General features: G+C 39.0%; 2 protein-coding genes and 1 pseudogene across 2 annotated transcripts; 1 reads left to right on the top strand and 2 right to left on the bottom strand.

Moving 5' to 3' along the window:
* Positions 1 to 4257: 4257 nt before the first annotated feature.
* Positions 4258 to 5096, bottom strand: LOC138883003 (uncharacterized). The gene is made up of 2 exons (XM_070163656.1): positions 5016 to 5096; positions 4258 to 4671 (listed from the first exon to the last, which is right to left on the bottom strand). The coding sequence occupies exons 1-2, from the start codon at positions 5094 to 5096 to the stop codon at positions 4258 to 4260; spliced, it is 495 nt and encodes a 164-aa protein (XP_070019757.1).
* Positions 5097 to 5637: 541 nt separating this feature from the next.
* Positions 5638 to 5976, bottom strand: LOC138883002 (uncharacterized). Its single transcript, XM_070163655.1, has one exon. The coding sequence runs from the start codon at positions 5974 to 5976 to the stop codon at positions 5638 to 5640; it is 339 nt and encodes a 112-aa protein (XP_070019756.1).
* A 16420-nt stretch (positions 5977 to 22396) lies between these two features.
* LOC104224108 (heat shock cognate 70 kDa protein 2-like) lies at positions 22397 to 24518 on the top strand (annotated as a pseudogene).
* The last annotated feature ends 3334 nt before the right edge of the window (positions 24519 to 27852 follow it).

Here is a 27852-nt window from a genome sequence, read left to right as displayed (position 1 = left end):
TTGAGTGAAGGATTCTCATAGATAGAGTAAATTTTTGATTGCTCGAGGACGAGCAATGGTTTAAGTGTGGGGTGTTGATGATAGGCTATAATTGCGTATTTTAGTCGATTATTACACTCTAATTTACTGCACTTTAGTTGATTTTGCGCTTTAATCGCTAGTGTCTTGCACTAACTGTGTGTTTTATGCCTTGTAGGAGTGATTCCGAGCTCTATAGATGTTATGGAATGAATTCAAGTGATTTGGAGCTTTGAAATCTGTGTAAAAGCTCAAGGAATTAAGCCGGGATCGCGTTTGGGGGTCAACGGATGATAGTTAGAGCAAACGAAGAATCGAGCAGGCATACTGCGTACTGTCTAGTAAAATACACAAAACTTTTTGCTCAGTAATCCATTTGGGCTTCACAATATATTTTTGGAAAGCTAACTCAAAGGTCTACAACTTTCATGTTTTACGTTGTTCCAAATTCAAAACGTAACAGGGTGAAAACGCGCGAACTACAAAGTTCGCGCGGTAGTTCGCGCGTATAAGGAACAGAGGCAGAATACTGCACGAAGTAGTGCGCGAACTCTATAGTTCGCACAATAGTTCGCGCACTACCAACCCGGAAAAACGTTATTTAGGGGTAAAATTGGAATTCCTTCTTAATCCCACTCAATATACATAAAGAAAAAGCTCCATTATTGAAGGAAGATCAGATTTTAGAGAAAGAGTTTTAGAGAGAGGAACTTTTTGAGGAGCTTCATCTTGGAGCTAAGAAAGGAGAAGAAGAACAACATCTTGGAGCAAGGATTCAAAGAGTTCTTCTAAACTTTCTTCTATTTGTTTGTTTATATTATGTTTAAGACTTTTATTGTTGATTTTTGTATGATTATGAGTAGCTAAATACTCTAGTATTCTTGGGTCATGGATGTTAGATGATCTTGTTGTTTGAAGCTTAGATTGAAGATCTTGAATCTATCGTTATGGGTTGTTTATTTGATTCTGCTTCTAATTATTTTACTGCGTAGCTAACAGTGAAATATTATTTACGGATCTTGAGTTAAACTTGAAAAAGGAAATTCTTGATTGCATATAGAATCAAATAGAGCAAGATCTGGATCCTGGTCATCGGGTGAAAGATTCGCAATTAAGATAGAACTATACTTAATTGCCTTGTTTGGTTGAAAAATAGGAGTTGTAAATGCATTCTTGCTAATATTAATACCATAGACATATAGGTATTAGTTTAACTTGAATAGATGCATAAGAACTCGAAAGATTCTTATGAATATTATTAACCCTATAATCAATAACCCGGATAATTCAATAAATCAATCTTAAGCTAAAATAGTAGCATGATCTCTAGCAAGTCCATGACCCTGGAATATCTTTACCAAAATTGTTATCAAAATATTGTGTAATTGGTGTAGTAATTTTGTGTTGAATTATTGTGCAATTATTAAGTAAGTTGTAAATTGGTTCTTTATATATTTTGTGATAATTTAGCTTGAATTGATAATTGTTTGAGTCTTCATCAGTCGAGAAGTTGATCACAATTCCTCGTGGGAACGATACTCTACTTACTACTATATTACTTGTCGATCACGTGCACTTGCGTGAGTGTTTTGGTCACAACAACGTTCTTGACTTCACCTTCCTGTTTCTTCACCGAGGAACCTTTTGCACACACATAACCTATACTGGCAAAAGCTCTAAAATTGTAGAATTTTGAAATAGAAACATAGGGGTATTCTGAGATAGAGATATTGTGGGCTTCCAAAATGTGAGTGATAGCCATACCATAGGGCAAATTGGTGGGATCATCAGCACTCTCAATCATGAAATTTATGACCCACGAGGAAAGTTTAACCTTGAGTTTGGTCACAAAACAGTAAACAAGAAAGGTATCTCATTGAGAAAAGGTGGAGAATGATCTAGTATGAGGAAGAAGATTGGTTGCAACAATGTGGGCCTGAACTCGGATTTCAAAACTAACATTACTAGGACTTAATTGGTTAGGGAGGAAATCAGATGAACACTCAACAATACAATGTTTGGCTTGATCAAAAGTAATTTCAAAATCACCAGGACAAGTATTCTTGAAAAACATAGGGAAGTCGGAGCACTTACACTGAAAAATTGAGTCAAACATGGCACAATTAAGGATAATGCGTTTACCCGAAACTAGATATTCCAACTTATCAGTTAGGTAAAGCAAAGAGCCAATCGTTCCACGATATTTGGTTTTGTCAACATGATTTCCTTTTTCATCTTTGTCAAGATTTGTTGATGGGCTCATTGGTGTACCAATTGCTTTAGCACTGCTCATACCGAACTTTTGAATTAGCTCCTTTATATATTTTGTTTGGCACACAAATGTTCCTTCTTCAGATTGTTGAATTTGAAGTCCAAGAAAAAATATGAACTCTCCCATCATGCTCATTTCAAACTCACTTTGCATAAGATTAGCAAATTCCTTGCACAAAAGAGGGTTAGCACTACCAAAGATAATATTATCCACGTAAACTTGAATAATAAGATTACTTTCCGATGATCTTTTGATAAAAAGAGTAGTGTCTACTTTACCTCTTATAAACCCATGATCAAGTATAAATGAGCTAAGTCTTTCGTACCGGCTCGTGGAGCTTGTTTAAGTTCATACAAAACTTTAGTCAACTTATACACATGGTAAGGGAATTTTGAATCTTCAAAACCAGGAGGTTGTTTTACATATACCTCGTCATCAATAAAGCCATTTAATTAGACACTTTTAACATCGATTTGAAAAAGTTTAAATATTTTGAAGGATGCGTATGCAAAAAGAATTCGTATTGACTCTCGTCGAGCTACTGGTGCAAAGGTTTCATCGTAGTCGACTCCTTCCGGTTGTGAGTACCGTTGAGCTACTATTCTGGCTTTGTTTCTCACAACATTTCCATCTTCATTGAGCTTATTTCTGAAAACCCATTTTGTTCCAATTGCAGTTGCATCTGCAGGCTTAGGCAGCAATTTCCAAACTTGGTTTTTTCCAAATTGATCTAGTTCCTCTTGCATTGCTTGTACCTAGCCGGAGTCTTTTAGGGCTTCCTCAAGCTTCTTTGGCTCAATTTGGGAAATCAGTGCTACATTTGCCTTTTTCTTGAGAGTTCCCCTGGTTTTCATTCCTTCACTTGGATCTCCTATAATAAACTTTTGAGGGTATTCTGGTTCGCTTCTCTACTCATTTGGACGTATTGCACTTGTATGAGTAGTTGGCTTCTTCTGTGATTCTGGTTGACTGTTGGCAGGCTCATTAGTTGACTCTGTGACACTATCTATCATATCAGTCAACTTTTGAGGTTTGCTTGACAGTGGTGTTTCTTGAATCATATCTTCATCACTGCAATACTACCTTTCTCGGTCGTAATGATATTTTCATCGAATATAACATGTACTAATTTTTCTACAGATAAAGTGCATTTATTAAAAAATCTAAAAGATCTTTTGTTAATGGAATAACCTAGAAAATAACTTCATCACTTCTTGGATCAAATTTTCTAAAATTGTTCTTACCATTGTTGTGGATGAAGCATTTGCTACCAAAAGGATGGAAACAACCTATGTTGGGCCGTTTATTTTTCCATAGTTCATACGCAGTCTTCTTCAAGATAGGTCTTATAAGACATGTGTTGAGAATGTGGCAGGCTGTACTTACTGCTTCTGCCCAAAAGTGATTTGGCAAGGAATATTCTAATATCATAGTTCTGGCCATATCTTGTAGGGTTCTATTTTTCTGTTCAACTACTCCATTCTCCTGAGGGTGATCTTGAAGCTGAGAAGTTGTGAGTGTATCCTTCATCATTGAAAAAATCTTAAAATACTCTGCTTTCAAATTCCCCTCCATGATCACTTTGAATAGTTGTAATAAGATACCCATTTTCTCTTTCAACTCTCTTACAAAAAATCTCAAAGTTTTTCAAAGCTTCATCTTTGTGAGATAGAAAAATTACCCAGGTAAAACGTGAGTAATCATCAACAATAACAAAAACATATAGTTTTCCTCCTATGCTAGTAGCTCTGGTGGGTCCAAACAAATCTATATGAATCAATTGTAAAGGCATTGAGGTAGACACAATGCCTTTATTTTTGAAGGAGTTTCTGGTTTGTTCACCAATCTAACACGCATCACATACATGATTTCTAGAAAATTGAGTTTAGGAAGACCAATAACTAAATCATGCTTGGAGAGTTTCTCAATAAGATGTATGCTTGCATGACCAAGTTCTTATGCCACAACTATGGATCATTAGATATAAATGTTAAGCAGATGTGACTATCTAAATTTTCAAAACTATCAAGAATATAGGCATTTCCATATCTTTTTTCTGGGAGGATTATTTTGCCTGTCTCATCTTCAATGGCACAATCAATTTTCTTGAATTTAACTTCGTACCTGGAATTACATAGCTGGCTTATACTCAGTAGATTGTAGATGAGTCCATCTACAAGATACACTTCAGTAATATCATAATTATTATTGAATGGAACTGTGCCAGTGCCAACTATCTTTCCTTTCGAGTCATCGCCAAATTTGACACTTCCTCCATTTATCTTTGTAACTTCCTTGAATAGGTTTTTGTCACCTGTCATGTGACTGGAACACACACTATTTATGTACCATTTTTCTTTGCGGCTCTTCCTGTGGTGTTCCTGCAAAACAGAATTATCACATTCTTTTAGGTACCCAAACTTGTTTGGGTCCTTGTTGGTTAGTCCTACTAAGATCAGGGTTGTTTTTGGGTTTCCACTAAACATTAGATTTACGAAATCGACAGAAAGAATATTTATGTCCACTTTTATTAAAGTAATGACACATAGGGGGTGATCCATTTTTTGATCTTCCACTCGTGTTAGTACTTGTGGACTCAGTTCTAGCTGGTCATTTACCAGTTGACTTGTAAGTCGCCTGGTTAGACTTGACAGAACTGTGACCGGTGGACTTGCGCATGCCATTAAGTTAGCATTTGCAATTCCTGAACTTCATCTTGAAGTACCTTCTTTTCAATTTCACATACTTCAAGCTTAAACTCGCAGTCTTTCTTTTCCCTATTGAGTCTCCTTAGTTCATTCACCATTTTTGAGACTCTTTTAGTGTAAGGTCAAGAATATCCTGCAATTCATTATAAGATCTTACCTCGCTTGTTTCACCTCGTGCCATGAAATCATTTTCATTATCATCTTTGCATTCGTTGTTTGATGCATCTTCATCGGTCTAGTAGCCGGAGAGTTTGTTCATGTCGTTTTTCAGGATTGTCATAAAGAGTAGATTTGCTATCTCCTCATGTTCTGAACTATCTTTATCACTCCAGCTTCCAAAATATTTATTTTTATTGAATCCTCTGGAAACCTTTCTTTTAAGATATGTGCATTCAGCTTGAACGTGCCCATATCTTCCACACTCATAACACTTTCCATCATTCTTGCCTTGTTCATTATATTGCCTGGTTTGCCTAGGTGGCATTCCACCTCTTCTTGTGTTTCTCTATCTTCTCATTAACCATCCATGTTCCTTGATACCTTAGCAATCTCTTCCTCGAGGGCTTCAGGGTCGTCATCAATATCATTTTCTGTCCTTTCAGTTGTAGCTTTGAAAGAGACTATTTTCTTCTTTTCTTCCTAGCTTGTTTTCTTGAGGTGTGTTTTCTCAAATGCTATAAGATCTCCTCGAAGCTCATCATATGAAAGTTTGTTTAGATCTTGTGATTCGAGTGCAACTACTTTTGCCTGCCAAGTGGTAGGTAGGCTCCTCAGAATTTTCCGAACTTGATCACCACTTGAGTATGATTTACCAAAAGCTTTTAGATCGCTAATAATTTTGCTGAATCTTGCAAATATTTCTTCAATGGATTCTCCCTCTTTCATCTGAAAGAGTTCGTAGTCATGAACCAACATGTTGAAGTGAGTTTCTTTCACTTTGCTAGTTCCTTCAGAAGTAACTTCCAGTTTATCCCACATTTATTTGGCTGTATCACAACTAGAGATTTTCTCATATTCCTCTCTACTTATAGCATTATAGAGTAAGTTTCTTGCTTTATCATTGACTTGAACATCCGCCATCTACTCGTCTGTGTACTCATCTATATCTTATGGATCAGCAGGTAGTTGAGCAGTTAGTTACCCTTTTTGATAACTCGCCATACTTTGACATCATAGGATTTTGCATATATTTCCATACATACTTTCTAGTGAGAAAAGTGTTGTCCATTGAAATATCGTGGCCTAACTTGTGATGTTCCTTCTTGAAAAAGTGCTCCAATAATAACTTGATTTTTCATGATCTTTTCTCATAAACTGTTAAGCAAAAAGTGTGAGACTAGCTCTGATACCAATTGAAAGTACAAAAGGGGGGGGGGGTGAATTGCCTATTAAAAAATTATTATAAGTAGTTGACTAGTTTAAGAATTAGTTGACTAGAAATAAGAGCAAAAGAATAGTAAATGCAGAAATAAAATGAAGGAAATAAAGACATCAGAATTTTATAATGGTTCGGATTTAATGTGAATCCTAGTCCGGTCCCTTGGGTTGCAAGGGTGTTCTCTTTCGGTAATCGAAGTTTCTTGAGTACAGGATGGTTGATGTAGCTTTACACCAACCACTTAATTTCTATGTCTCTTTTCTCTTATTGATACAATGCCTCATCAGTGTTTATCTCTCTTTCTTCTCTCTCTAATTACTCATCAGATCTTTAAGAACTACAATGCTTGTTTGGAGTAGAACAAAAAGATTGGGTTCGTTCAAAGTATGTTCTCTTCAAGTCCGAAACATATGTATGTATACATTCTATGAGGCCTTCTTGACTTGTGAATCTTGAGAGATTGCAAACCCAAGGGAGTTGATCTTTGAAAGAAATCATATATTGGTTCTTTCCAGGAATAAATTTAAGTTTTTGTTGATCTTCCTTGATTTATGGTCTTGACTAGCTTTCTATCTTTGAGGCATATCCGCTGGATCCCTTGATTTTTGGCTTTATTGATTTTCAGTGCAATCTTGTTTCCCTTTGATTTGGGACCTTCCAGTAGTAGCTTCCGTCAATCACTGATTGGTTCTTCTCCGTTGTTTTTTCCTTTTCCATTTCTAGTCATTGATTCTTTTCCTTGTTGATAGATTATTTCCTTAATCTATCCCTGGCTCGTATTGCTCCTTGAATCCTTTTATTAGTTCCCTGTGATCCTGCACCAAATGTGATATATATTATTTTTCATCATTGAAAATAATAGTTAATAATGCCAAATCATTATTATGTATTTAATAGACATATTTTTGCTCAGTTCAAGTACTCAATAAGTATAACCCTTTGTTTAGGTGTATAAGTGAAAAATTCTAACAAGTTTAAGGGATCACACATGTATTCGGCCTTATATTTTAAGTTAGAGTTGGCTTGAAACACTCGTGTGAGCCGTTAAGGAAAGAGTTAGAGTTAAGTTTGAATATTGCAGGAGTTGTAATTTGAATAGTTTGACTCATTTTATTTTGATGAAATTGGGGTTAAATTCTACAGGATAGGTCAAGTTTTTTGCAATTAACTCTTCTTAATCCACGTACATAATCATTTGTTTGATGGGAAATGCACTATTTTGGCATTCGAATAAAATAAAACACTCATATACAGTGGTTCATAGGGCAGGAGCGTGAGGCGAGTTGTTTCATTTAAGGCACAAGCCCTGAGATATGGTGCATAAGGTGCATGGATCTTCAAATTTTTTAGTGTTATAATTTAGTAAAATATCATAATAACATAAAGAAAATTCAAAATTGCACAAAAGTTTATGAAAATAAAAATTAAAGAAACTCATAAAAAATAAAATATTTTAGCATCTTCTTACAAGTATAAACGATACAATATTAGTTATTATAAGATACAAAATCAACTATAATGTCTTAATTTTCAACAATTAAAAGAAATCATAATTTTTTTAGAATGATATAAAACTATATATTTTACCTCTAAAAGTATATAATTAATAAACTTTATGACTACTATAATTTAAAGTATTATTTCATCATGAATAAATACAAAATTGCTTTTAAATATCAGAACAATAAAAGTTTAATAATAGACATATGGACTAAGACATGAAGACCAATAACAAGTGAATATATAAATTTCAGTTATCTATTTATAAAAAAATGGTCAAATATTATACACCCTCATTATGTTCTAAAATATTAAATTTGCAAGTACTATGGCTAATTACTTGAGTTAATGTCACGATCCAAACTCGGACCCGATCGTGATGGCGCCTCTTGTGAAGACAAGGCTAGCCGACACTTTTCATTTTTTCAATTATTAACAGTTAAGCATTAAGAAACAGTCAAAACATGATAAAATAATCCAAAGTAGCAGATAATGTCATAAATACGCGGAAGAACAACCCAACACAGCCCGATACCGGGGTGTCACTAGTTATGAGCATCTATAAGTCATAATACAAATCCGCTAAGTCAATAAACTAGTACAACTGTCTGAAAAGAGATAGAAGTGATAAAGGAGTAGAGACACCAACAACTACCTCGTGAACTCCGAATGTCCGCCTGAAGCTGGAGGGATCAGCACTTGGGAGCAGAACTAGCTACACTGAATCTACACACAGGGTGCAGGGAGTAAAGTGAGTACTCCAACTCAGTGAGTAACAAATGTAAATAACGACTGAAAGTAAGAAAACACGCAAGGCACAAGACATTCTATAATGAAGCAGTAAAACCATTTAAAAGCAGTAAACCAGTGAAAAGTTAAGTAACAATCCTTTTTCAACAAGTAAATAGGTAATTGACAGGTAGTTAAGGTAAAGTAAACAAATAGAAGTTCGTCTCTCGGGCACAATATCAACAAATCCGCCCCTCGGGCAATATTTTAGAACAGTACCAGCCCTTTTGGCCATCACATAGAACAATACTAGACCCTCGGCTCAATCTCATATCACAATGGGTACCCGCGCTCACTGGGGGTGTACAGACTCCTGGAGGGGCTCCTTACGGCCCAAGCGCAATATCAAGCTACCTCGTGGCATCATCACTAGGCCCTCGGCCTCATATCAATCAAGCGACCTTGTGGCGTACATATCTCAGGCCCTCGGCCTCATAATCAGTATCAAATATTTCCTCACAATATAGGTCCTCGACCTTACTCAGTCAAAAATCCTAACAAGCCACTCAGGCAGTAGTAAAACATGTTTGTCTGCCCAAAATATCATTTAAAAGATCATGTAAGAGTTAAAACAGAGTAAACATGGCTGAGTACGAAAAACAGTAAAATATAACATGACCGGGTTCAGTAAAAAGTCAAAACAGTGAGGAGATACCTGTAAAAATCCCCGAAGGGTTCAAATAGTCGGCATAAGGCCCAAATATGACATTCAGCCCAAATCATGATAATAGCAAATAGATTTCAGTCAAATACGTGGTAAAATAGTCATTCTGGACGGATTAAGTCACAATCCCCAACAGTGCACGACCCCACGCTCGTCATCCAACGTGTGCCTCACCTCAATATAGCACTACGATGTGCAATCCGGGGTTTCAAACCCTCAGAACATCATTTACAATCATTACTCACCTCGAACCGGTCAAATCTCTAACTTGCGACGCTTTTACCCCTCGAATAGGCTTCCACTCGCATTGAATCTAACCAAAATCAGAATGAGGACGTCAAAATATGCTAAGGGAATGAAGCCCAAGCGACAACAATCAAAATACTACGCAAATCCCAAAATTTCCAAAACCCAACCCCCAAGCCTGTTGATACCCAATTTTTCCCTATATTTTTATGTACAAAATACCTTTCAAAATAGTATGTATGTGCATATATAGGTATATCCCAAAGTCCAATTATTTTTTCCTAATTTTTCAAGGATTTTTAACTAAATTTACCGCCCTATTTTATCAAGAAAAACCCAATAATTATGCCCAAAATTATTATTTTGGTGATTCATTTATTGGAGTCTCAGGTTTACACTAAAATATGGCTAAGATATTTTTTATATATTTTTTACAAATTTATTTGGTATTTTAAGGATAAAATTATATAATTGCAATATTAGCCATTTTTAGGTTTAAATTCGTCTCGTATTTATAAAATAGGGTCTTATATTTTTAAATTGTTAATTTTTATATTATAAACCATTTTGTCACTTTCAATTTGTTTTCAGAAATTCATTTACTATTTTTATAAATTAAATGGGAAAAAGGGGCTATTTAACTTATAACCAGATTTGGCTTTATAATCTAGCCTAAACTACACCAGACCCCAACCCAAATTAAACCATCCCAAAGACCCAAGCCCAATCCCTAAATCTACCCGACCCAAACCGGATTAAATCTTGGCCGTTGATCAAAATTGATCAACGACCTAGATTCACTCTTACCAAATAATACCCAAACGACCCCCCCAAACCCCTTTCATTCCTCCGACTCTATTCTCTCTCTCTCTCTCTCTCTGGTTCTCTCTAGAACCTTTCCCCTTCCCCTCCGCTCCGATGAGTTCCACTCGCCTTTTCCTGCCACCTCCTAGCCTGAATCCATGGTGGTCTAACCACCTACCAGCCTACTATGGTTTCTTCACGCTTGGTTACTAAAGACTCATGACTTGACCATGAAGAAGCTGGATCCAGACCTTGTTTGATGCGAGTTCCATGGCTATCTCCGGAAAACCATGTCTGTTCGAGCCTGACCTCGACTCCTCCTGTTTAGATCAACGACGATCCAAGTCTTTCTCACCGTTTGGGTTCCTCTGAAACCTTAGCTTTTGAGGTTCTTCTGATTTCTTTAGACCTGTTCTAGATCCATGTTTTCCCTAAACTTTTAAAATGATTTCTTGACATTTCTTTTAAAACTATGCTTTTAAAACCTTTATTTCTTCCGATCTAGGGTTTTTGAGTTATGTTTCTCTGATTTTCTTTTTTCTCTTGTATGTTTCTCAGATTTTCTTTTTCTTTGTGTGTTTCTTCCACTATGTTGCTTCTACTATGTTCTTTATGTGTTTCGTCTACCTTGTTTTCTCCTACTGTGTTCTTGTTAAGTTTTTTTTCACCATGTTCTTATTTGTTTCTTCTACTAGTTCTTCTATTGGTTTCGCATGTTGTTCTTTTACTATGCCTATCTTGAGTTCCTACAACTAAAAGAGCATGTTAAAGGTCTCAGTTTCTTTCTGAGACCTTTGAACCTGTTTCAATTAGTATCTTCTCCCTTAATCACTTGCCCTTTCATCTCTGCACTCGGTTAATGGCAAGAACCCTAAATTTGGGGGTTCATCCGAGTTTTGAGACCCTTGGCTATGTGATTTGTTTGCTCTTCATCTTTGAACTTGTTTGATTTCAGAAAACCTAACTCTTTTGGACCTATTTCAATTTTTCTGAATTTGTTAACTCAGTCTTGAATTCTCTATTTCTTTAAGCGATTATGATTTTTCTACTAAAACTCTTCTAAGGTCCTTATACTGTCCACCCTTTGTATGCTATTTGATACTATCTCTTCTAACCTATGTGACTACCTACTGATTTTGCAATGGCATGACGTTTTCTTTGCTTTAAATTCAACCTAGCATATTTGTGTGCTCTTTATATGTGATGAATTTCACTCGAAAAATGGCTTTCAATTTTGATGGATTTCAGACTTCCCTTGTATAAGTTTGATTGATTTCTTTCCTTATTTGCTGATTTCCCTGTTACTTGATTTGAGTCGAAAACGTTTCTTAGCCCCTTCATGAGCCAGTAATTTCAAACCTCTGACCCCTTGATTTACTGTATACTGATTGATCCTTACCTTATTTGTTTTAGCCGTATATTTTAAAATTCTTCTCTTAATTAAAACTCCTATGTATTTACCCCTAATTGCCTACTTTGCACAGGATATTTATTTGATTTCTTTCCTTAAATAGTTTTACCATTTGAATCTGAATTCCTTAATTAAAGGAAGTCTTGTATTGATTTATTTTTAATTGATAACCAGTTCCTTAATTGTTTTCTTACCATTATTTCGGCCTGTTTTCACACTATAAATATCGACTCTTTCATTGACACAAGGACATCAATCCATCACTCGTAGTCTTTCTGAACTTATACTTACACTCAAAGTATTCTCTCTTGTTACCAGACGTGTTCTACATCCAGAACCTAAAGAAAAAGCCCACGGAAACATTCCACGAGTATGCTACTCATTGGATATCAGAAGCTGCTAAGGTCAGGCTTGCTTTAGAAGAGGAACAAATGAACAAATTTTTCGTCCGGGCTCAGGACTCGTAGTATTATGAAAGGCTAATGTTGATTGAGAACCATAAATTTTCTGACATCATCAAGCTGGGAGAAAGGATCGAAGAAGGCATCAAAAATGGTATGGTTACAAACTTTGAAGCCTTACAAGCCACCAATAAGGCTTTACAGTCTGGTGGTACATCCAAGAAAAAGGACGTAGGTGCCGTAATGGTAGCATAGAGAACCAAATCCCCTATCAAATACCAAACCTATCCAATGCCTCCACTCACATATTAGCCTACTCCGAACTACCAGACACCCTCACCCTCTTACCAAACTCTACCACCCATTTATCAATCACCTCCACCTCCCATATATCAACCTACCTCACCAAGATATTCCCAACCTGCACATGTCTACCAAGCCTACAATGCTCAACCATCCCACTATCAATCGCCCCCACACGTCAAAACGTTCCTAGACTTCGACCAAATTTTGACCAAAGACCTCCCAAACAGTATACCGCCATTGCTGAACCCATTGACCAGCTGTACGAAAGGCTCAAAGTTGCTGGTCATGTCACCCCTATCCCTGCCATAACCCCTGAGAACCCTCCTCAATGGGCCAACCCAAACAAATCCTGTGCATACCATTCCGACATGCAAGGACATACCATCGATGAATGTCGCTCCCTGAAAGACAAGATCCAGGCCCTAATTGATAACAAGATTATTGTGGCAAAGAAGCCTGCTCCGAATGTCCGCAATAACCCTCTGCCAGACCACAAGGGTGGAGGTGTTCACATGAATGAAAAAGAGGATGATTGGGACCCCAAGGGATCGATCGATTTGATCACAGAAGGCGACAATCGAAAGAAGTCAATAGTCACCCTTAATTCGATTGTAATCCAGATTCAGCCTTCTGGGGATGCTGAGGTAAATATGTCCATGCCACTTGATTTTGAAGCACCATCCTCTGCAAAGACGCCAACACCGATTGAGGTCGAATTTATGTCACCAGCAAATGCGTCTACACCTTTCGAAATTGCAGTTTTACTGTAAGGTGCATGCTCCGTTTGGAGTAAAGATAGCCACACCAATTTCGGTGGCAATGTCAGCCGTAACACCATTCCATACAAATTCCATACCTTAGGAATACATAGTCGAGGCAAGAAGAAAAGGGAATGTCAAGTTTGGGGAAGCCGTTGCGGCACAGGATATGACGAGAACCAATATGGTTTATACCCCGGAACATTTGGCTGAGTCAAGCAAGCAGGCCTCTGGTCGGCCAACCATCACTGAAACCGGGCCCGATGATCTCTGGAGAAAGATACAAGCCAAGGAATACTCAGTCATTGATCAGTTGAACAAAACACCGACCCAAATTTCTATCCTGACTCTATTACAAAATTCCGATGCACACAAGAATGCCTTGTTAAGGGTGCTGAGTGAGGCCTATTTACCAAGCAACATCACCGGAGGAGAGATGGCAAACCTGGTAGGGCAAGTATTAGAAAGTCACAAGATCACTTTTCATGAAGATGAGCTGCCACCATAAGGGTTGAGTCACAACAAGACGTTGCACATCACCGTGAAATATGAAGATTATTTTATCACCAGAATCCTGATTGATGGAGGGTCCAGCCTCAACATTTGTCCATTGGTAACACTCAGGACATTGGGAAAGGGGCTACACGAGATCAAGGATGAGGCCATCAACGTCAAAGCTTTCGACGGTTCCCAAAGGTCTACCATTGGGGAAAAGCATGTGTTTGAAAATGGGGCCTACTTGGTTCGATGTTGATTTCCAAGTAATAGACGTGCCGGCGTCTTACAATCTGCTGCTGGGACGACCATGGATTCATGCTACTGGGGCTGTGGCATCGACACTGCATTAGGTAGTGAAATTCGAATGGAACTATCAAGAGGTAATCATTCACGGCGACGGAAGCAATCCTATATACAGGTGCCAGACCATTCCGTCAATCGAAAGAAGAAGGAAGCTAGGAGGGGAAACTTACCATTACATCGAAAGGGTGAACGCTGTTGACAAAGATAAATGGTGGGATAACAAAATAGAGAGTATGCTGAATTGGAGTGGGTACGAACTTGGCAAGAACCTCCAAGGAATCACTAAGCCCATAAAACTCAAGAAACATGGCACCACTTTCGGTCTGGGATATGAGTACACCTGGGGAGAATTCAACAACTGGTTGCCACCATGGCGCGGTCCTTACTATTCGCTGGAGCAGCCAATACCATATTTGGAGCAGACTTTCCAACTGGGCAATGTTATCTATGGGTCAGAAGAAGAGAAAGCACTGGCAGCTGTGAAAAACTTGTTCTTAGAGGACAATGACATGGATTGTTATGTTGTTCTCGAGGAGGAGGGGGAGGAAGGCCCTTCCATACAGACAGTAAGTAGAGGAGCATGCCTCAATAACTGGACCATCAGAACCACCAGAGCCCGGAAAGCTTCAGGGTATCAAGGCTGAACAAGCATCATGCACTATCTTTTATTTTTACTAGTTGACTTTCCTTTTGCATTTTAAAATTTCGCAATAAGATCTTCAATGTTCAAAACAATTATGCAATTTATCAAAACATTTTGACTTTTCTTATGAATCAACACTCATTATTATTTCTCTCATTACTTTACTTATACAACATTACTATTACTTATCTTGATGAACTAATGACTGTGAAGTGCAACGAGACAATGCAACAAACGGATACAGATTCAGAGGAAGATGACATACCAGAAAAGATTGTTAAAGAAGTTGAGAATTTTAAGAACAGACCTAAGTCCAACCTGGACGAGACTGAGATTGTTAACCTGGGAGATGCAGAGAACGTCAAATAAAAACGAATCAACGTTCATTTGTCACCGTCAGAAAAGGATGAGTACCCAGAATTTCTAAGGGAATATGAGGACATATTCGCAGGGTCGTATGATGACATGACTGATCTGAGTACATCCATTATGGCTCATAAAATACCAACCGATCTAGCATGGCCACCGGTAAAGCAAAAGCTCAGAAAGTTTAAACCTGACATGAGTTTGAAAATCAAGGAGGGAATCGCTAAGCAAGTCAAAGCAAAGGTTCTCAGGGTAGTAGAATACCCAACATGGTTAGCCAACATTGTTCCAGTACCAAAGAAGGATGGGAGGGTCAGAGTCTGTGTCGACTACTGGGATCTCAACCGGGCCAGTCTGAAAGATGACTTCCCCTTGCCAAACATACACATCCTGATCGACAATTGCGCCAAACATGAGTTGTAGTCATTTGTAGATTGTTTTGTAGGGTATCATCAGATCTGGATGGATGAAGAAGATGCTGAGAAAACGACTTTCATTACGCCGTAGGGGATGTACTGTTACAAGATGATGCCGTTCAGATTAAAGAATGCTGGGGCCACCTACATGAGGGCCATGACCACCATTTTCCACAATATGATACACAAAGAGATCAAAGTATATGTAGACGATATTATCATCAAGTCCAAGAAATCCACTGATCACATGGAAGATTTGAGGAAGTTCTTCAACAGGCTGCGAAGGTACAACCTAAAACTGAATCCCGCAAAGTGTGCATTTGGGGTTCCTACCGAAAAACTACTTGGGTTAGTTGTGAGTCGCCGAGGAATAGAACTGGATCCATCAAAAGTCAAAGCTATTCAAGAATTGCCACCGCCAAAGAACAAGAAGGACGTAATGAGTTTCTTGGGGAGACTCAACTACATCAGCCGGTTCATAGCACAATCTACTATCATCTGTGAGCCAATCTTCAAGATGTTGAAGAAGGACGCCGCTACCTAATGGACTAATGACTACCAAAAGACCTTCGACAGAGTCAAGGAGTACCTGTCAACACCACCAGTTCTGGTCCCACCCTAGCCAGGTAGACCTCTATTACTCTACCTTATGATACTGGATGGAGCTTTCGATTGCGTCCTAGGGCAACATGATGAGACGGGGAGGAAGGAGCAGGCCATCTATTACCTTAGCAAGAAGTTGACCCTGTACGAGGCCTGGTATTCTCTGTTAGAATGCAATTGTTGCGCTCTGACTTGGGTAGCTCTGAAGTTGAGGCATTACTTTTGTGCATATACTACATATCTCATATCAAGGATAGATCCTTTGAAGTACATCTTCCAGAAGCCCATGCCCACTGGAAAGCTAGCCAAGTGGAAAATCCTGTTGAGTGAATTTGACATTGTCTACGTAACTCCGAAAGCAATCAAAGGACAGGCACTAGCAGATCACCTTACTGAAAATCCCATGGGCGGAGAGTACGAACCCCTATAAACGTACTTTCCTGATGAAGAGGTATCATTCATAGGAGAAGATATTGCAGAATCCTATGACGGTTGGAGAATGGTTTTTGATAGAGCAACAAATTTCAAAGGAGTTGGCATAGGAGCAGTTCTAGTTTCAGAAACCGGTCAGCATTATCCGGTGTCTGCCAAACTTAGGTTTTCTTGTACTAACAACATGGTAGAGTACGAAGCCTGCATCTTAGGGCTCAAGATGGCCATTGACATGAACATTCAAGAATTGCTAGTAATTGGGGATTCGGACTTGCTTATACATCAGGTCCAAGAAGAATGGGCGACCAAGAACTCCAAAATACTCCCTTATCTACATCATGTACAGGAGTTGAGAACGAGGTTCACAAAGACAGAATTCCAGCATGTCCCCAAAGTCCAGAATGAATTCGCCGATGCACTAGCTACCCTATCATCCATGATACAACACCCAGACAAGAACTTTATTGATCCCATTCCGATAAAGATCCATGATCAGCCAGCTTATTGTGCTCATGTTGAGGAAGAAGCAGACGGAAAGACTTGGTTTCTTGATATTAAGGAATATTTGAAGAAAAGAGAATACCCAGAACTTGCAAAACCTACTCAGAAACGCACACTTTGGAGGTTGTCCAACAATTTCTTTCACAGCGGAGGTATCCTGTATAGGAGGACTCCTGATGTGGGATTACTAAGGTGTGTTGACGTGAAAGAAGCATCTAAACTGCTAGAAGAAATCCATGTTGGGACCTGCGGTCCACATATGAACAATTTTGTCTTAGCCAAGAAGATACTCCGTGCTGGTTACTTTTGGATGACTATGGAAACGGACTGTATCCAGTATGTCCGAAAATGCCACCGCTGCTAGATACATGCAGACATGATCAAGGTGCCCCCAAAAAAGCTTACTAAAACAAGCTCACCATGGTCGTTCGCCGCCTGGGGAATGGACGTTATTGGACCAATCAAACCTGCCGCATCCAATGGGCATAGATTCATCCTAGTAGCAATCGACTATTTCACCAAATGGGTCGAAGCATCATCTTACAGAGCAATAACTAAGAAAGTCGTGACAGACTTTGTCCGCGACCGCATTGTTTGCCGATTCGAGATTTCGGAGTCAATCATCATTGATAATGGCTCTAATCTCAATAGTGGCTTGATGAAAGCTATGTGTGATACTTTCAAGATCAAACACAAGAATTCTACAGCCTACATGCCTCAGATGAATGGAGCCGTAGAAGCCGCCAATAAGAATATCAAGAAGATATTAAGAAAAATGATAAAGAAGCATAAGCAGTGGAACGAGAAGCTATCATTTGCTTTATTGGGATATCACACCATAGTCCTCACATCAACCAGGGCTACCCCCTACATGCTGGTATATGGCACAGAAGCAGTCATTCCCGCTGAAGTAGAAATCCCTTCCTTGAGGATCATACAGGTAGAGCTCGACGATGCAGAATGGGTAAAAAGTCGATATGAGCAGTTAGCCCTCATAGACAGAAAAAGGATGAACGCAGTTTGCCATGGTCAACTTTATCAAAACAGGATGTCCAGAGCCTTTAACAAAAGAGTCAAGCCGAGACAGTTCGCATCGGGGCATCTGGTGTTAAAGAGAATTTTCCCGCATCAAGATGAAGCCAAAAGGAAGTTCTCTCCCAACTGGCAGGGTCCGTACATGGTTCACCGGGTTTTGACAGGAGGAGCCATCATACTTGCAGAAATGGACGGAGAAGTCTGGCCAAAGCCAATTAATTCAGATGTAGTCAAGCGTTACTATGTGTAATCTTTATGCCTTGCTATATGATATAATTTGAACTACGCCTGACCTAATTCCCGTTTAAGAGGGGATACGTAGGCAGCCCTATGAGTTCGGTCACAATTCAATAAAATTTCCATTTTTCCCCGCTATTGGAAACTGGGGTAGAATTTTGAGGAGGACCCTCAAAATTTCGTAGCAAGAGAGGTTGCAATGTCCTGAACCACATCACAGTTGTCGATTCATCTATTAGTTGTTTCTTAATTATATACTTATATCGTATTTTAACAAAATAATGCATGTTTATTACTAAAATTACCTTGTTTAGCAACGCTACCCCAATGATACATACAGTCTCACCAGATCAAAGTCAAGCGGGTCAACCAGAGCCAGCGGGGATACGAACTAACCTCCCCCCTCTACAAAACTCACGATTTTTCTTTGGATACAGGTACTTGAGTTGCAAAATCATCAAATATGCCATACACTCATGAGACTCACACTACTCAAAAATACAACTCTCAGAACTGTTGCACTTATTCGCAGTTGCTATCCGCACACAATAGTGTCCCCAGCATCCACAATATCACAATCAGTTATCAGCTAAGAAAACTCTATGTCTTTCATTTCTTGCATAAGGCTACTCTTCTGCCTTCCGAGGTTAAGCTCTACCTCCATCTGCATGCTTGCATTGCATAAGGCTACCATTCTGCCTTCCGAGACTAAGCACTGTCTCCATCTGTATTTCTTGCATTGCATAAGGCTACCATTCTGCCTTTCGAGACTAAGCACTGTCTTCATCTGCATTTCCTGCATTGCATAAGGCTACCATTCTGCCTTTCAAGGTTAAGCTCTACCTCCATCTGCATTCTTGCATTGTATAAGGCTACCATTCTGCCTTCCAAGGTTAAGCTCTACCTTGACTTGCATGGCTAAAAGATCGCCACCTTATTTATACTCGCATGGCTAAAAGATCGCCGCTTTATTTACACTTGCATGGCTGAAAGATCGCCACCTTATTTACACTCGCATGGCTGAAAGATCGCCGCTTCATTTTACACTTGCATGGCTGAAAGATCACCACCTTTACACTTGCATGGCTGAAAGATCGCCGCTTTATTTTACACTTTCATGGCTGAAAGATCGCCGCGTTATTTTACACTTGCATGGCTGAAAGATCGCCGCTTATTGCATTTCATGGGCTGAAAGATCGCCACTTCATCTACATTTGCATGGCTAAAAGATCGCCACCTACTGCATTGCATGGCTGAAAGATCACCACCTACTACATTGCATAGGCTGAAAGATCGCTAAACACTGCATTTCATGGGCTGAAAGATCGCCAAATTGTCCAAAGGTGTCATTGTTCGGAGGCACCATTTTCATAGCCCAAGAACACCATGCCATGGCCTGAGGACTCCTTTAATCTTTTGCATATCATTATTCAAAGGCATCATAGTTCGGAGACATCATTCTCATAGCCCGAGAGCATCATTTCATGGCCTGCGAATCCTTTATAATACGCTTCACGGCCCAGGACGTCATGGTTCAAGGGCGTCATCCTAACCGTCCAAAGACAACATTCATGGTCCAACGGGAACTTGCATCATGTTTAAATTTCCGCACAATATACGCTTGTATTTCTCATTTGCTGGTAAATCGGCAAGCAACGACCATCTCGACAGGAGCGATCCCGCTCCAGTTCCCGCAGCCTTATTAGACCTTAACCATTCAGCCCAACCCTAATATTGCATCCGTTCTTGAAAGATCTCCATCGGCATACTCTGCCAACGGATCCTGAACTACATATGACCTGATTCCTGTAAGACTAGGGATATGTAGGCAGCTCATAAGCCAGGGCACGGCTAAACCTCTTCAAACCATTTCGTTTGGTCAAAATTGGCCATCATATCTTTACCCGATAACTTTTTCATTATTCCCGGGTAAAAAGAGGCAGCTGTTGATACCCAATTTTTACTGTATTTTTATTTACAAAATACCTTTCAAAATAGCATGTATGTGCATATATAGGTATGTCCCAAGGTCCAATTATTTTTCCCTAATTTTTCAAGGATTTTTAAATCAATTTACTGCCCTATTTTATCAAGAAAAACCCAATAATTATTCCCAAAATTATCATTTTGGTGATTCATTTATTGGAGTCTCAGGTTTACACAAAAATATAGCTAAGATATTTTTTATATATTTTTAACAAATTTATTTGGTATTTTAAGGATAAAATTGCATAATTGCAATATTAACCATTTTAGGTTTAAATTCGTCTCGTGTTTATAAAATAGGGTCTTATATTTTTAAATTATTAAATTTTATATTATAATCCATTTTAGCACTTTCAATTTGTTTTCAAAAATTCATTTACTATTTTTATAAATTAAATGGGAAAAGGGGCTATTTAACATATAACTAGATTTGGCTTTATAATCTAGCCTAAACTACACCAGACCCCAACCCAAATTAAACCATCCCAAAGACCCAAGCCCAATCCCTAAATCTACCCGACCCAAACCGGATTAAATCTTGGCCGTTGATCAAAATTGATCAACGACCTAGATTCACTCTTACCAAATAATACCCAAACGACCCCCCCAAACCCCTTTCATTCCTCCGACTCTATTCTCTCTCTCTCTCTCTCTGGTTCTCTCTAGAACCTTTCCCCTTCCCCTCCGCTCCGATGAGTTCCACTCGCCTTTTCCTGCCACCTCCTAGCCTGAATCCATGGTGGTCTAACCACCTACCAGCCTACTATGGTTCCTTCACGCTTGGTTACTAAAGACTCATGACTTGACCATGAAGAAGCTGGATCCAGACCTTGTTTGATGCGAGTTCCATGGCTATCTCCGGAAAACCATGTCTGTTCGAGCCTGACCTCGACTCCTCCTGTTTAGATCAACGACGATCCAAGTCTTTCTCACCGTTTGGGTTCCTCTGAAACCTTAGCTTTTGAGGTTCTTCTGATTTCTTTAGATCTGTTCTAGATCCATGTTTTCCCTAAACTTTTAAAATGATTTCTTGACATTTCTTTTAAAACTATGCTTTCAAAACCTTTATTTCTTCCGATCTAGGGTTTTTGAATTATGTTTCTCTGATTTTCTTTTTTCTCTTGTATGTTTCTCAGATTTTCTTTTTCTTTGTGTGTTTCTTCCACTATGTTGCTTCTACTATGTTCTTTATGTGTTTCGTTTACCTTGTTTTCTCCTACTGTGTTCTTGTTAAGTTTTTTTTCACCATGTTCTTATTTGTTTCTTCTACTAGTTCTTCTATTGGTTTCGCATGTTGTTCTTTTACTATGCCTATCTTGAGTTCCTACAACTAAAAGAGCATGTTAAAGGTCTCAGTTTCTTTCTGAGACCTCTGAACCTGTTTCAATTAGTATCTTCTCCCTTAATCACTTGCCCTTTCATCTCTGCACTCGGTTAATGGCAAGAACCCTAAATTTGGGGGTTCATCCGAGTTTTGAGACCCTTGGCTATGTGATTTGTTTGCTCTTCATCTTTGAACTTATTTGATTTCAGAAAACCTAACTCTTTTGGACCTATTTCAATTTTTCTGAATTTGTTAACTGAGTCTTGAATTCTCTGTTTCTTTAAGCGATTATGATTTTTCTACTAAAACTCTTCTAAGGTCCTTATACTGGACCCTTTGTATGCTATTTGATACTATCTCTTCTAACCTATGTGACTACCTACTAATTTTGTAATGGCATGATGTTCTCTTTATATGTGCTGAACTTCCCCCTAAAAATGGCTTTCAATTTTGATTGATTTCAGACTTCCCTTGTATAAGTTTGATTGATTTCTTTCCTTATTTGCTGATTTTCCTGTTACTTGATTTGAGTCAAAAACTTTCCTTAGCCCCTTCATGAGCTAGTAATTTCAAACCTGTGACCCCTTGATTTACTGTATACTGATTGATCCTTACCTTATTTGTTTTAGCCGTGTATTTCAAAATTCTTCCCTTAATTAAAACTCCTATGTATTTACCCCTAATTGCCTACTTTGCACATGATGTTTATTTGATTTCTTTCCTTAAATAGTTTTACCGTTTGAATCTGAATTCCTAAATTAAAGGAAGTCTTGTATTGTCCTCCTTTCTAACCCTAGTTCTTCAAACCTATTTTCCGCCTCTCCTTTTTTCTCCCAAAACTTGCCGACACTAAACGAAGGAGAAAAACAGAGAGTAGCAGTAGATATGGCAGGAAAAGGTGAAGGACCGGCGATCGGTATCGATCTCGAAACCACCTACCCTTGCTTCGGAGTTTGGCAGCATGATCGTGTTAAGATCATCGCCAATGATCAGGGAAATAGAACGACGTCGTCTTACGTTGGATTCACTAATACTAAGCGTCTTATTGGTGATGCTGCTAAGAATCAGGTCGCTATGAACCCTATCAACGCTGTCTTTGATGCAAAAGGCTGATTGGTAGGAGATTTGCTGATGCCTCGGTGCAGAGTGACATTAAGCATTAGCCATTTAAGGTCATTCCTAGACCTGGTGATAAGCCAATGATTGTTGTCAACTACAAGGGTGAAGAGAAGCAGTTTGCAGCTGAGGAAATCTCTTCTATGGTGCTTATAAAGATGAGGGAGATTGCTGAAGCTTTCCTTGTTTCTACTGTTAAGAATGCTGTGGTCACCGTACCTACCTACTTTAATGACTCTCAGCGTCAGGCCACCAAGGATGTTGGTCTTATTGCCGGTCTTAATGTGTTGTGTATTATCAATGAGCCTACAACAGCTGCCATTGCTTATGGTTTGGATAAGAAAGCAACTAGTGTTGGTGACAAAAATGTGTTGATCTTTGATCTTGGTAGTGGTACCTTTGATGTATCTCTCCTCACCATTGAGGAAGGCATATTTGAGGTGAAGGCTACTGCTGGAGACACTCACCTTGGAGGTGAGGACTTTGACAACCGAATGGTCAACCATTTCGTTCAGGAAATCAAGAGGAAGAACAAGAAGGATATCAGTGGTAATCCTAGGGCACTTAGAAGGTTGAGAACTGCCTGTGAGACGGCGAAGAGGACCCTTTCATCCACTGCTCAGACCACCATTGAAATTGATTCTCTCTACGAGGGTATTTATTTCTACTCCACCATTACCCGTGATAGATTTGAAGAGCTTAACATGGATTTGTTCAGGAAGTGTATGGAACAAGTTGAGAAGTGTTTGAGAGATGCTAAGATGGACAAGAGCACTATCCATGATGTTGTACATGTTGGTGGCTCTACTAGAATTCCCAAGGTTCAACAACTCCTGCAAGACTTTTTCAATGGAAAGGAGCTCTGCAAGAGCATCAACCCCGATAAAGCTGTTGCTTATGGTGCTGTAGTACAAGCTGCTATTTTGAGTGGTGAAGGTAATGAGAAGGTGCAGGACTTGTTGCTGTTGGATGTTACCCCTCTTTCACTGGGTCTCGAAACTGCTGGTGGTGTCATGACTGTGTTGATCCCCCGAAACACCACTATCCCAACCAAGAAGGAACAAGTCTTTTCAACCTACTCGGACAACCATCCTGGTGTGTTGATCTAGGTCTATGAAGGTGAGAGAACAAGGACTAGGGACAACAACTTGCTTGGTAAATTTGAGCTCTCTAGCATTCCTCCTGCTCCCAAGGGTGTTCCTCAGATCACAGTGTGCTATGCCAATGGTATCTTGAATGATTCACTGAGGACAAGACCACTGGACAAAAGAACAAGATCACCATCACCAATGACAAGGGCAGACTTTCCAAGGAGGAGATTGAAAAGATGGTTCAGGAAGCAGAGAAATACAAGTCCGAGGATGAAGAGCATAAGAATAAAGTTGAGGCAAAGAATGCTTTGGAGAACTATGCATACAACATGAGGAACACCGTGAAGGATGAGAAGATTACATCTAAACTGCCTGAAGCTAACAAAAAGAAGATTGAAGATGCCAGGCGACCATCCAGTAGCTTGATGCTAACCAGCTTGCCGAGTCTGATGAATTTGAGGACAAGATGAAGGAGTTGGAGAGCGTCTGCAATCCAATCATTGCCAAGATGTACCAAGGTGCAGGTGGTGACATGAGCGGTGCCATGGATGATGATGCCCCAGCTCCTAGTGGTGGCAGCGGTGTTGGTCCCAAGATTGAGGAGGTCGACTAAGCTGTTGGTGTGTTCCTCTTCTATTTTTTGTTTTATCAGTTATTTTATTCCCAAGAAACTATATTTTATTATTTCTGCTTGGTTAGTTAATGGTCATACTTTTGCATATTTTGTCTTGTTTATCAATCACAATTACTATAAAAAAGGAAGTCTTGTATTGATTGATTTTTAATTGATAACCAGTTCCTTAATTGTTTTCTTACCATTATTTCTGCCTGTTTTCATACTATAAATATTGACTCTTTCATTGACACAAGGACATCAATTCATCACTCGTAGTCTTTCTGAACTTATACTTACACTCAAAGTATTCTCTCTTGCTGCTTAAACTGTGGCCTGTTTACAAGACCTACTGCCTGTTTTTCTCTATTTACTTCTTTGAAACTGGTATGTCCTAATTTAAGATTTCAACTTCACAACAATGTGTTTATTTATTACTTTTTGTATCCCTGTCTGATTACTGCTTCTGTGTAGTTCAACACTTGCTCTAGCATATTGATTTCTTTCTGCCTGCTCTATTATGTGTCTAAGCTATGGTTTGAGGCATGGCAATACTGCAAGTTATTGTACATGAATCAAACTCGATCCCTTGGGATCCTAGCCTCTAAATAGTGTGTTCTAGCAGGTTTGAGAGTATGCTAGCATCCTCCATTACTGAGCTTGCTTAAAGTCTGCCCTTGCCTAAGCAACAGGCTCTTTACAATCTCCCTATTCCCTATTCCCCTATGTGTACTTATTTGTAGTTGTTTCCCTCTCCCTTTCCCCTTTCAGAATTCTATTTCTGCACTTGCACCCTCTCTTAGTCTTTAAGTTCTGCCCCCCTCTTGTGAGCCTTGCCTTGGGAACCTTTGAGTTCCCTCTGAACTTGGACACTTGAGGGCTGGCCCTTCCGTGCTGCACTTGTCCTAATCTGATAATACATTTGGGTGTGAGCATTGACCGGAGTCCTACTGAGGCTCTTAGGGAACTTTGACACATTCAAATGAGAGAAAGGCTTTGGATCATGATCCCCTGGAGTTGGTTTACCTCATATTTCAGACATGAAGTCTGAATCAGGCTCTCCTTTAGTTGTAATTTTATATTTTCTGATGCATTTTTTTACTTTATTCCGGGATGTGATAATTTGTAATAAACTCTTAGGGATAGCTAGTGAAAAGGGCGGGTAACTATGTATGCAAAGGGTAGATACTATGCCTAGATATCATTCTAAATTCTACATTCTCACATAGATACCATGTCTATAGGTGTTTTTGAATTCTACACATTCAAATGCATATAGAAAGCATGCCTATAGGGGATTCTGAATGTCCATTTTTACATAGAAATCATGATCATAGGATTACTACATTCGTATAGATATTATGCTCATAAGTTTTAAACAAATGCTGCATCTAGATATCATGCTCATAGGTTTTTCTGCCAGTTAGATACCATGTTTATAGGTTAAAACCAGTCTTATGCATTTACATATCATGTGTATAAGACTTCTGCATTTTTTTTACCAAAGGCTTAAAATCAACTACGCGTAGAAAACATGTCTATAGGAATTCCTAATCAAATCTGAATCGCTTCATTCACGTATAGAGCTAAAACCAGTAATAATAAGTACCATTAGTTGCAGAACTTATAACCTTCATTAAAACCTGCCTTTTCTTTTTGACTACCGTATTCAGTTTATTTTTTAGACCTTGTTATTTCATTGCTTTCTAAATTCAGTAGATTCCATGCCTATAGGATCCTTGTCCAACACTTAGGCAAGCCTTAGGGTAAAGTTATAAACTAAATCTGTTCTATTAACTACAACCAGCAGGCAGGCCTGATTCGGGCTTCTCATCTGAATTATGTAATATATCAGTCTGCCTCAACCTTTAAGTCCTCTCATGTTAGTATTTAATCAGGCCCTAAACAGTATGTGTAAGTCATGCTAATTACGTGCTTCTTTGTTTAAAGGAGGTGTATCTGAGCCCTTTTTGCTTGTTATGTGCTTTCCCCCAATTTGCTATACATGTTTTGTGTGTCGCCTTAGAATTTTGCCTTTGAAACTACAAATAAGCCTAATACCCCTCCCCTTTAGGATTAGTAGTCCTAGTTGCCTCCGGGACTGATAGGATTGGGACGGGTAATAACATGCAATAAGTAAAATGAGACCATCTCGCGCTTTAATACCTTAATGGGGTGGGAAGGGTAGATATGGATATGATGACCACGCGATAATGTCATGTGTAACCCCTCATTGAGGAGTGATTACCGGGCATTGTGTGGGGTGATCCATATTATTAATAAACCTAGGACCCCCTTTCCCTTTGTTTCTTTAAGGAAAACCAGCTTTCTTTTAGTTCTTTCCAACTTTGTTTATTTGTCAACCATTATATGAAAATCCCCTCTTATCTGAAGTTTCATTTGCTTACAAGTTATTTGCACCTAAAGTCACAACAATAGTCTGGCCGGGAACCACACTAGTGGATCCTGAGGGGTGCCTAACACCTTCCTCTTGGGATAATTTCAAGCCCTTACCCAATCTCTGGTTACTCAAATCAAAACATTCTTGGTGTCCTAATGCACCTTAATCATTAGGTGGTGACTCTTCAATTCAAACCCAAATTCCCAAAAGGGAATGAGTTGCCCTACCAAATGTCATAAACCCGATTTAGCAAGAAAAAGGGGCGCGACAGGGCTCACGTCTCGGAATTCAATAATGTTTACATCAAAAGATTCCTTATCTCCCCACAAGTTTATATATATCAAAAGTTCTCAAATCCGACCCCAAATGGTCCTTCAAATCCCCAATCAAAAGTGTAAATTTCCAAGCCCTAGTTCTTGAATTTTTGGCTTAATTTCTATGATTTTCTAGGTGGAATTCACAACCAAACCATGTCCGAATGACCTGAAATTTTGCACACACATCCCAAATAACACAACGTAACTACTGCAACTCTCAGAATTCCATTCCAACCCCTATATCAAAATCTCGCATACCTACCAGAAATTGCCAAAATACCAACTTCGCAATTCAAGCCTAAATCTACTCCGGACCTTCAAAACCCATTCTAATCACACTCTTAAGTCCCAAATCACCTTCCAAAACTAGCCAGACCATCGGAACTCAACATCTGAGCCGTCTAACACATAAGTCAACTTTTGGTTGATTTTTCCAACTTAAACTTCCTTAAAAGAGACTAAGTGTCTCAAACCTTACCAAAATCATTCCGGATTCGATCCGACCAACCTGATACCACAAAACATGGATAACGAAGCATGAAGAAGCAGAAATGGGGAAAATAAAGCGGTAATTCATGAGACGACTGGCCGAGTCGTCATATCCTCCCCAACTTAAACAAACGTTCGTCCTCGAACGAGTCAAGAAACGTACCTGAAGCCTCAAACGGGTGAGGATATCTGCTCCACATCTCCCGCTCAGTCTCCCAGGTAGCCT

Source organism: Nicotiana sylvestris, chromosome 12, assembly GCF_000393655.2.
Source record: "Nicotiana sylvestris chromosome 12, ASM39365v2, whole genome shotgun sequence".
NCBI classification, from domain to species: Eukaryota; Viridiplantae; Streptophyta; class Magnoliopsida; order Solanales; family Solanaceae; genus Nicotiana; species Nicotiana sylvestris.
Note: the sequence above shows the minus strand (reverse complement) of the source record. Positions and strands in the feature narration are given on the sequence as shown.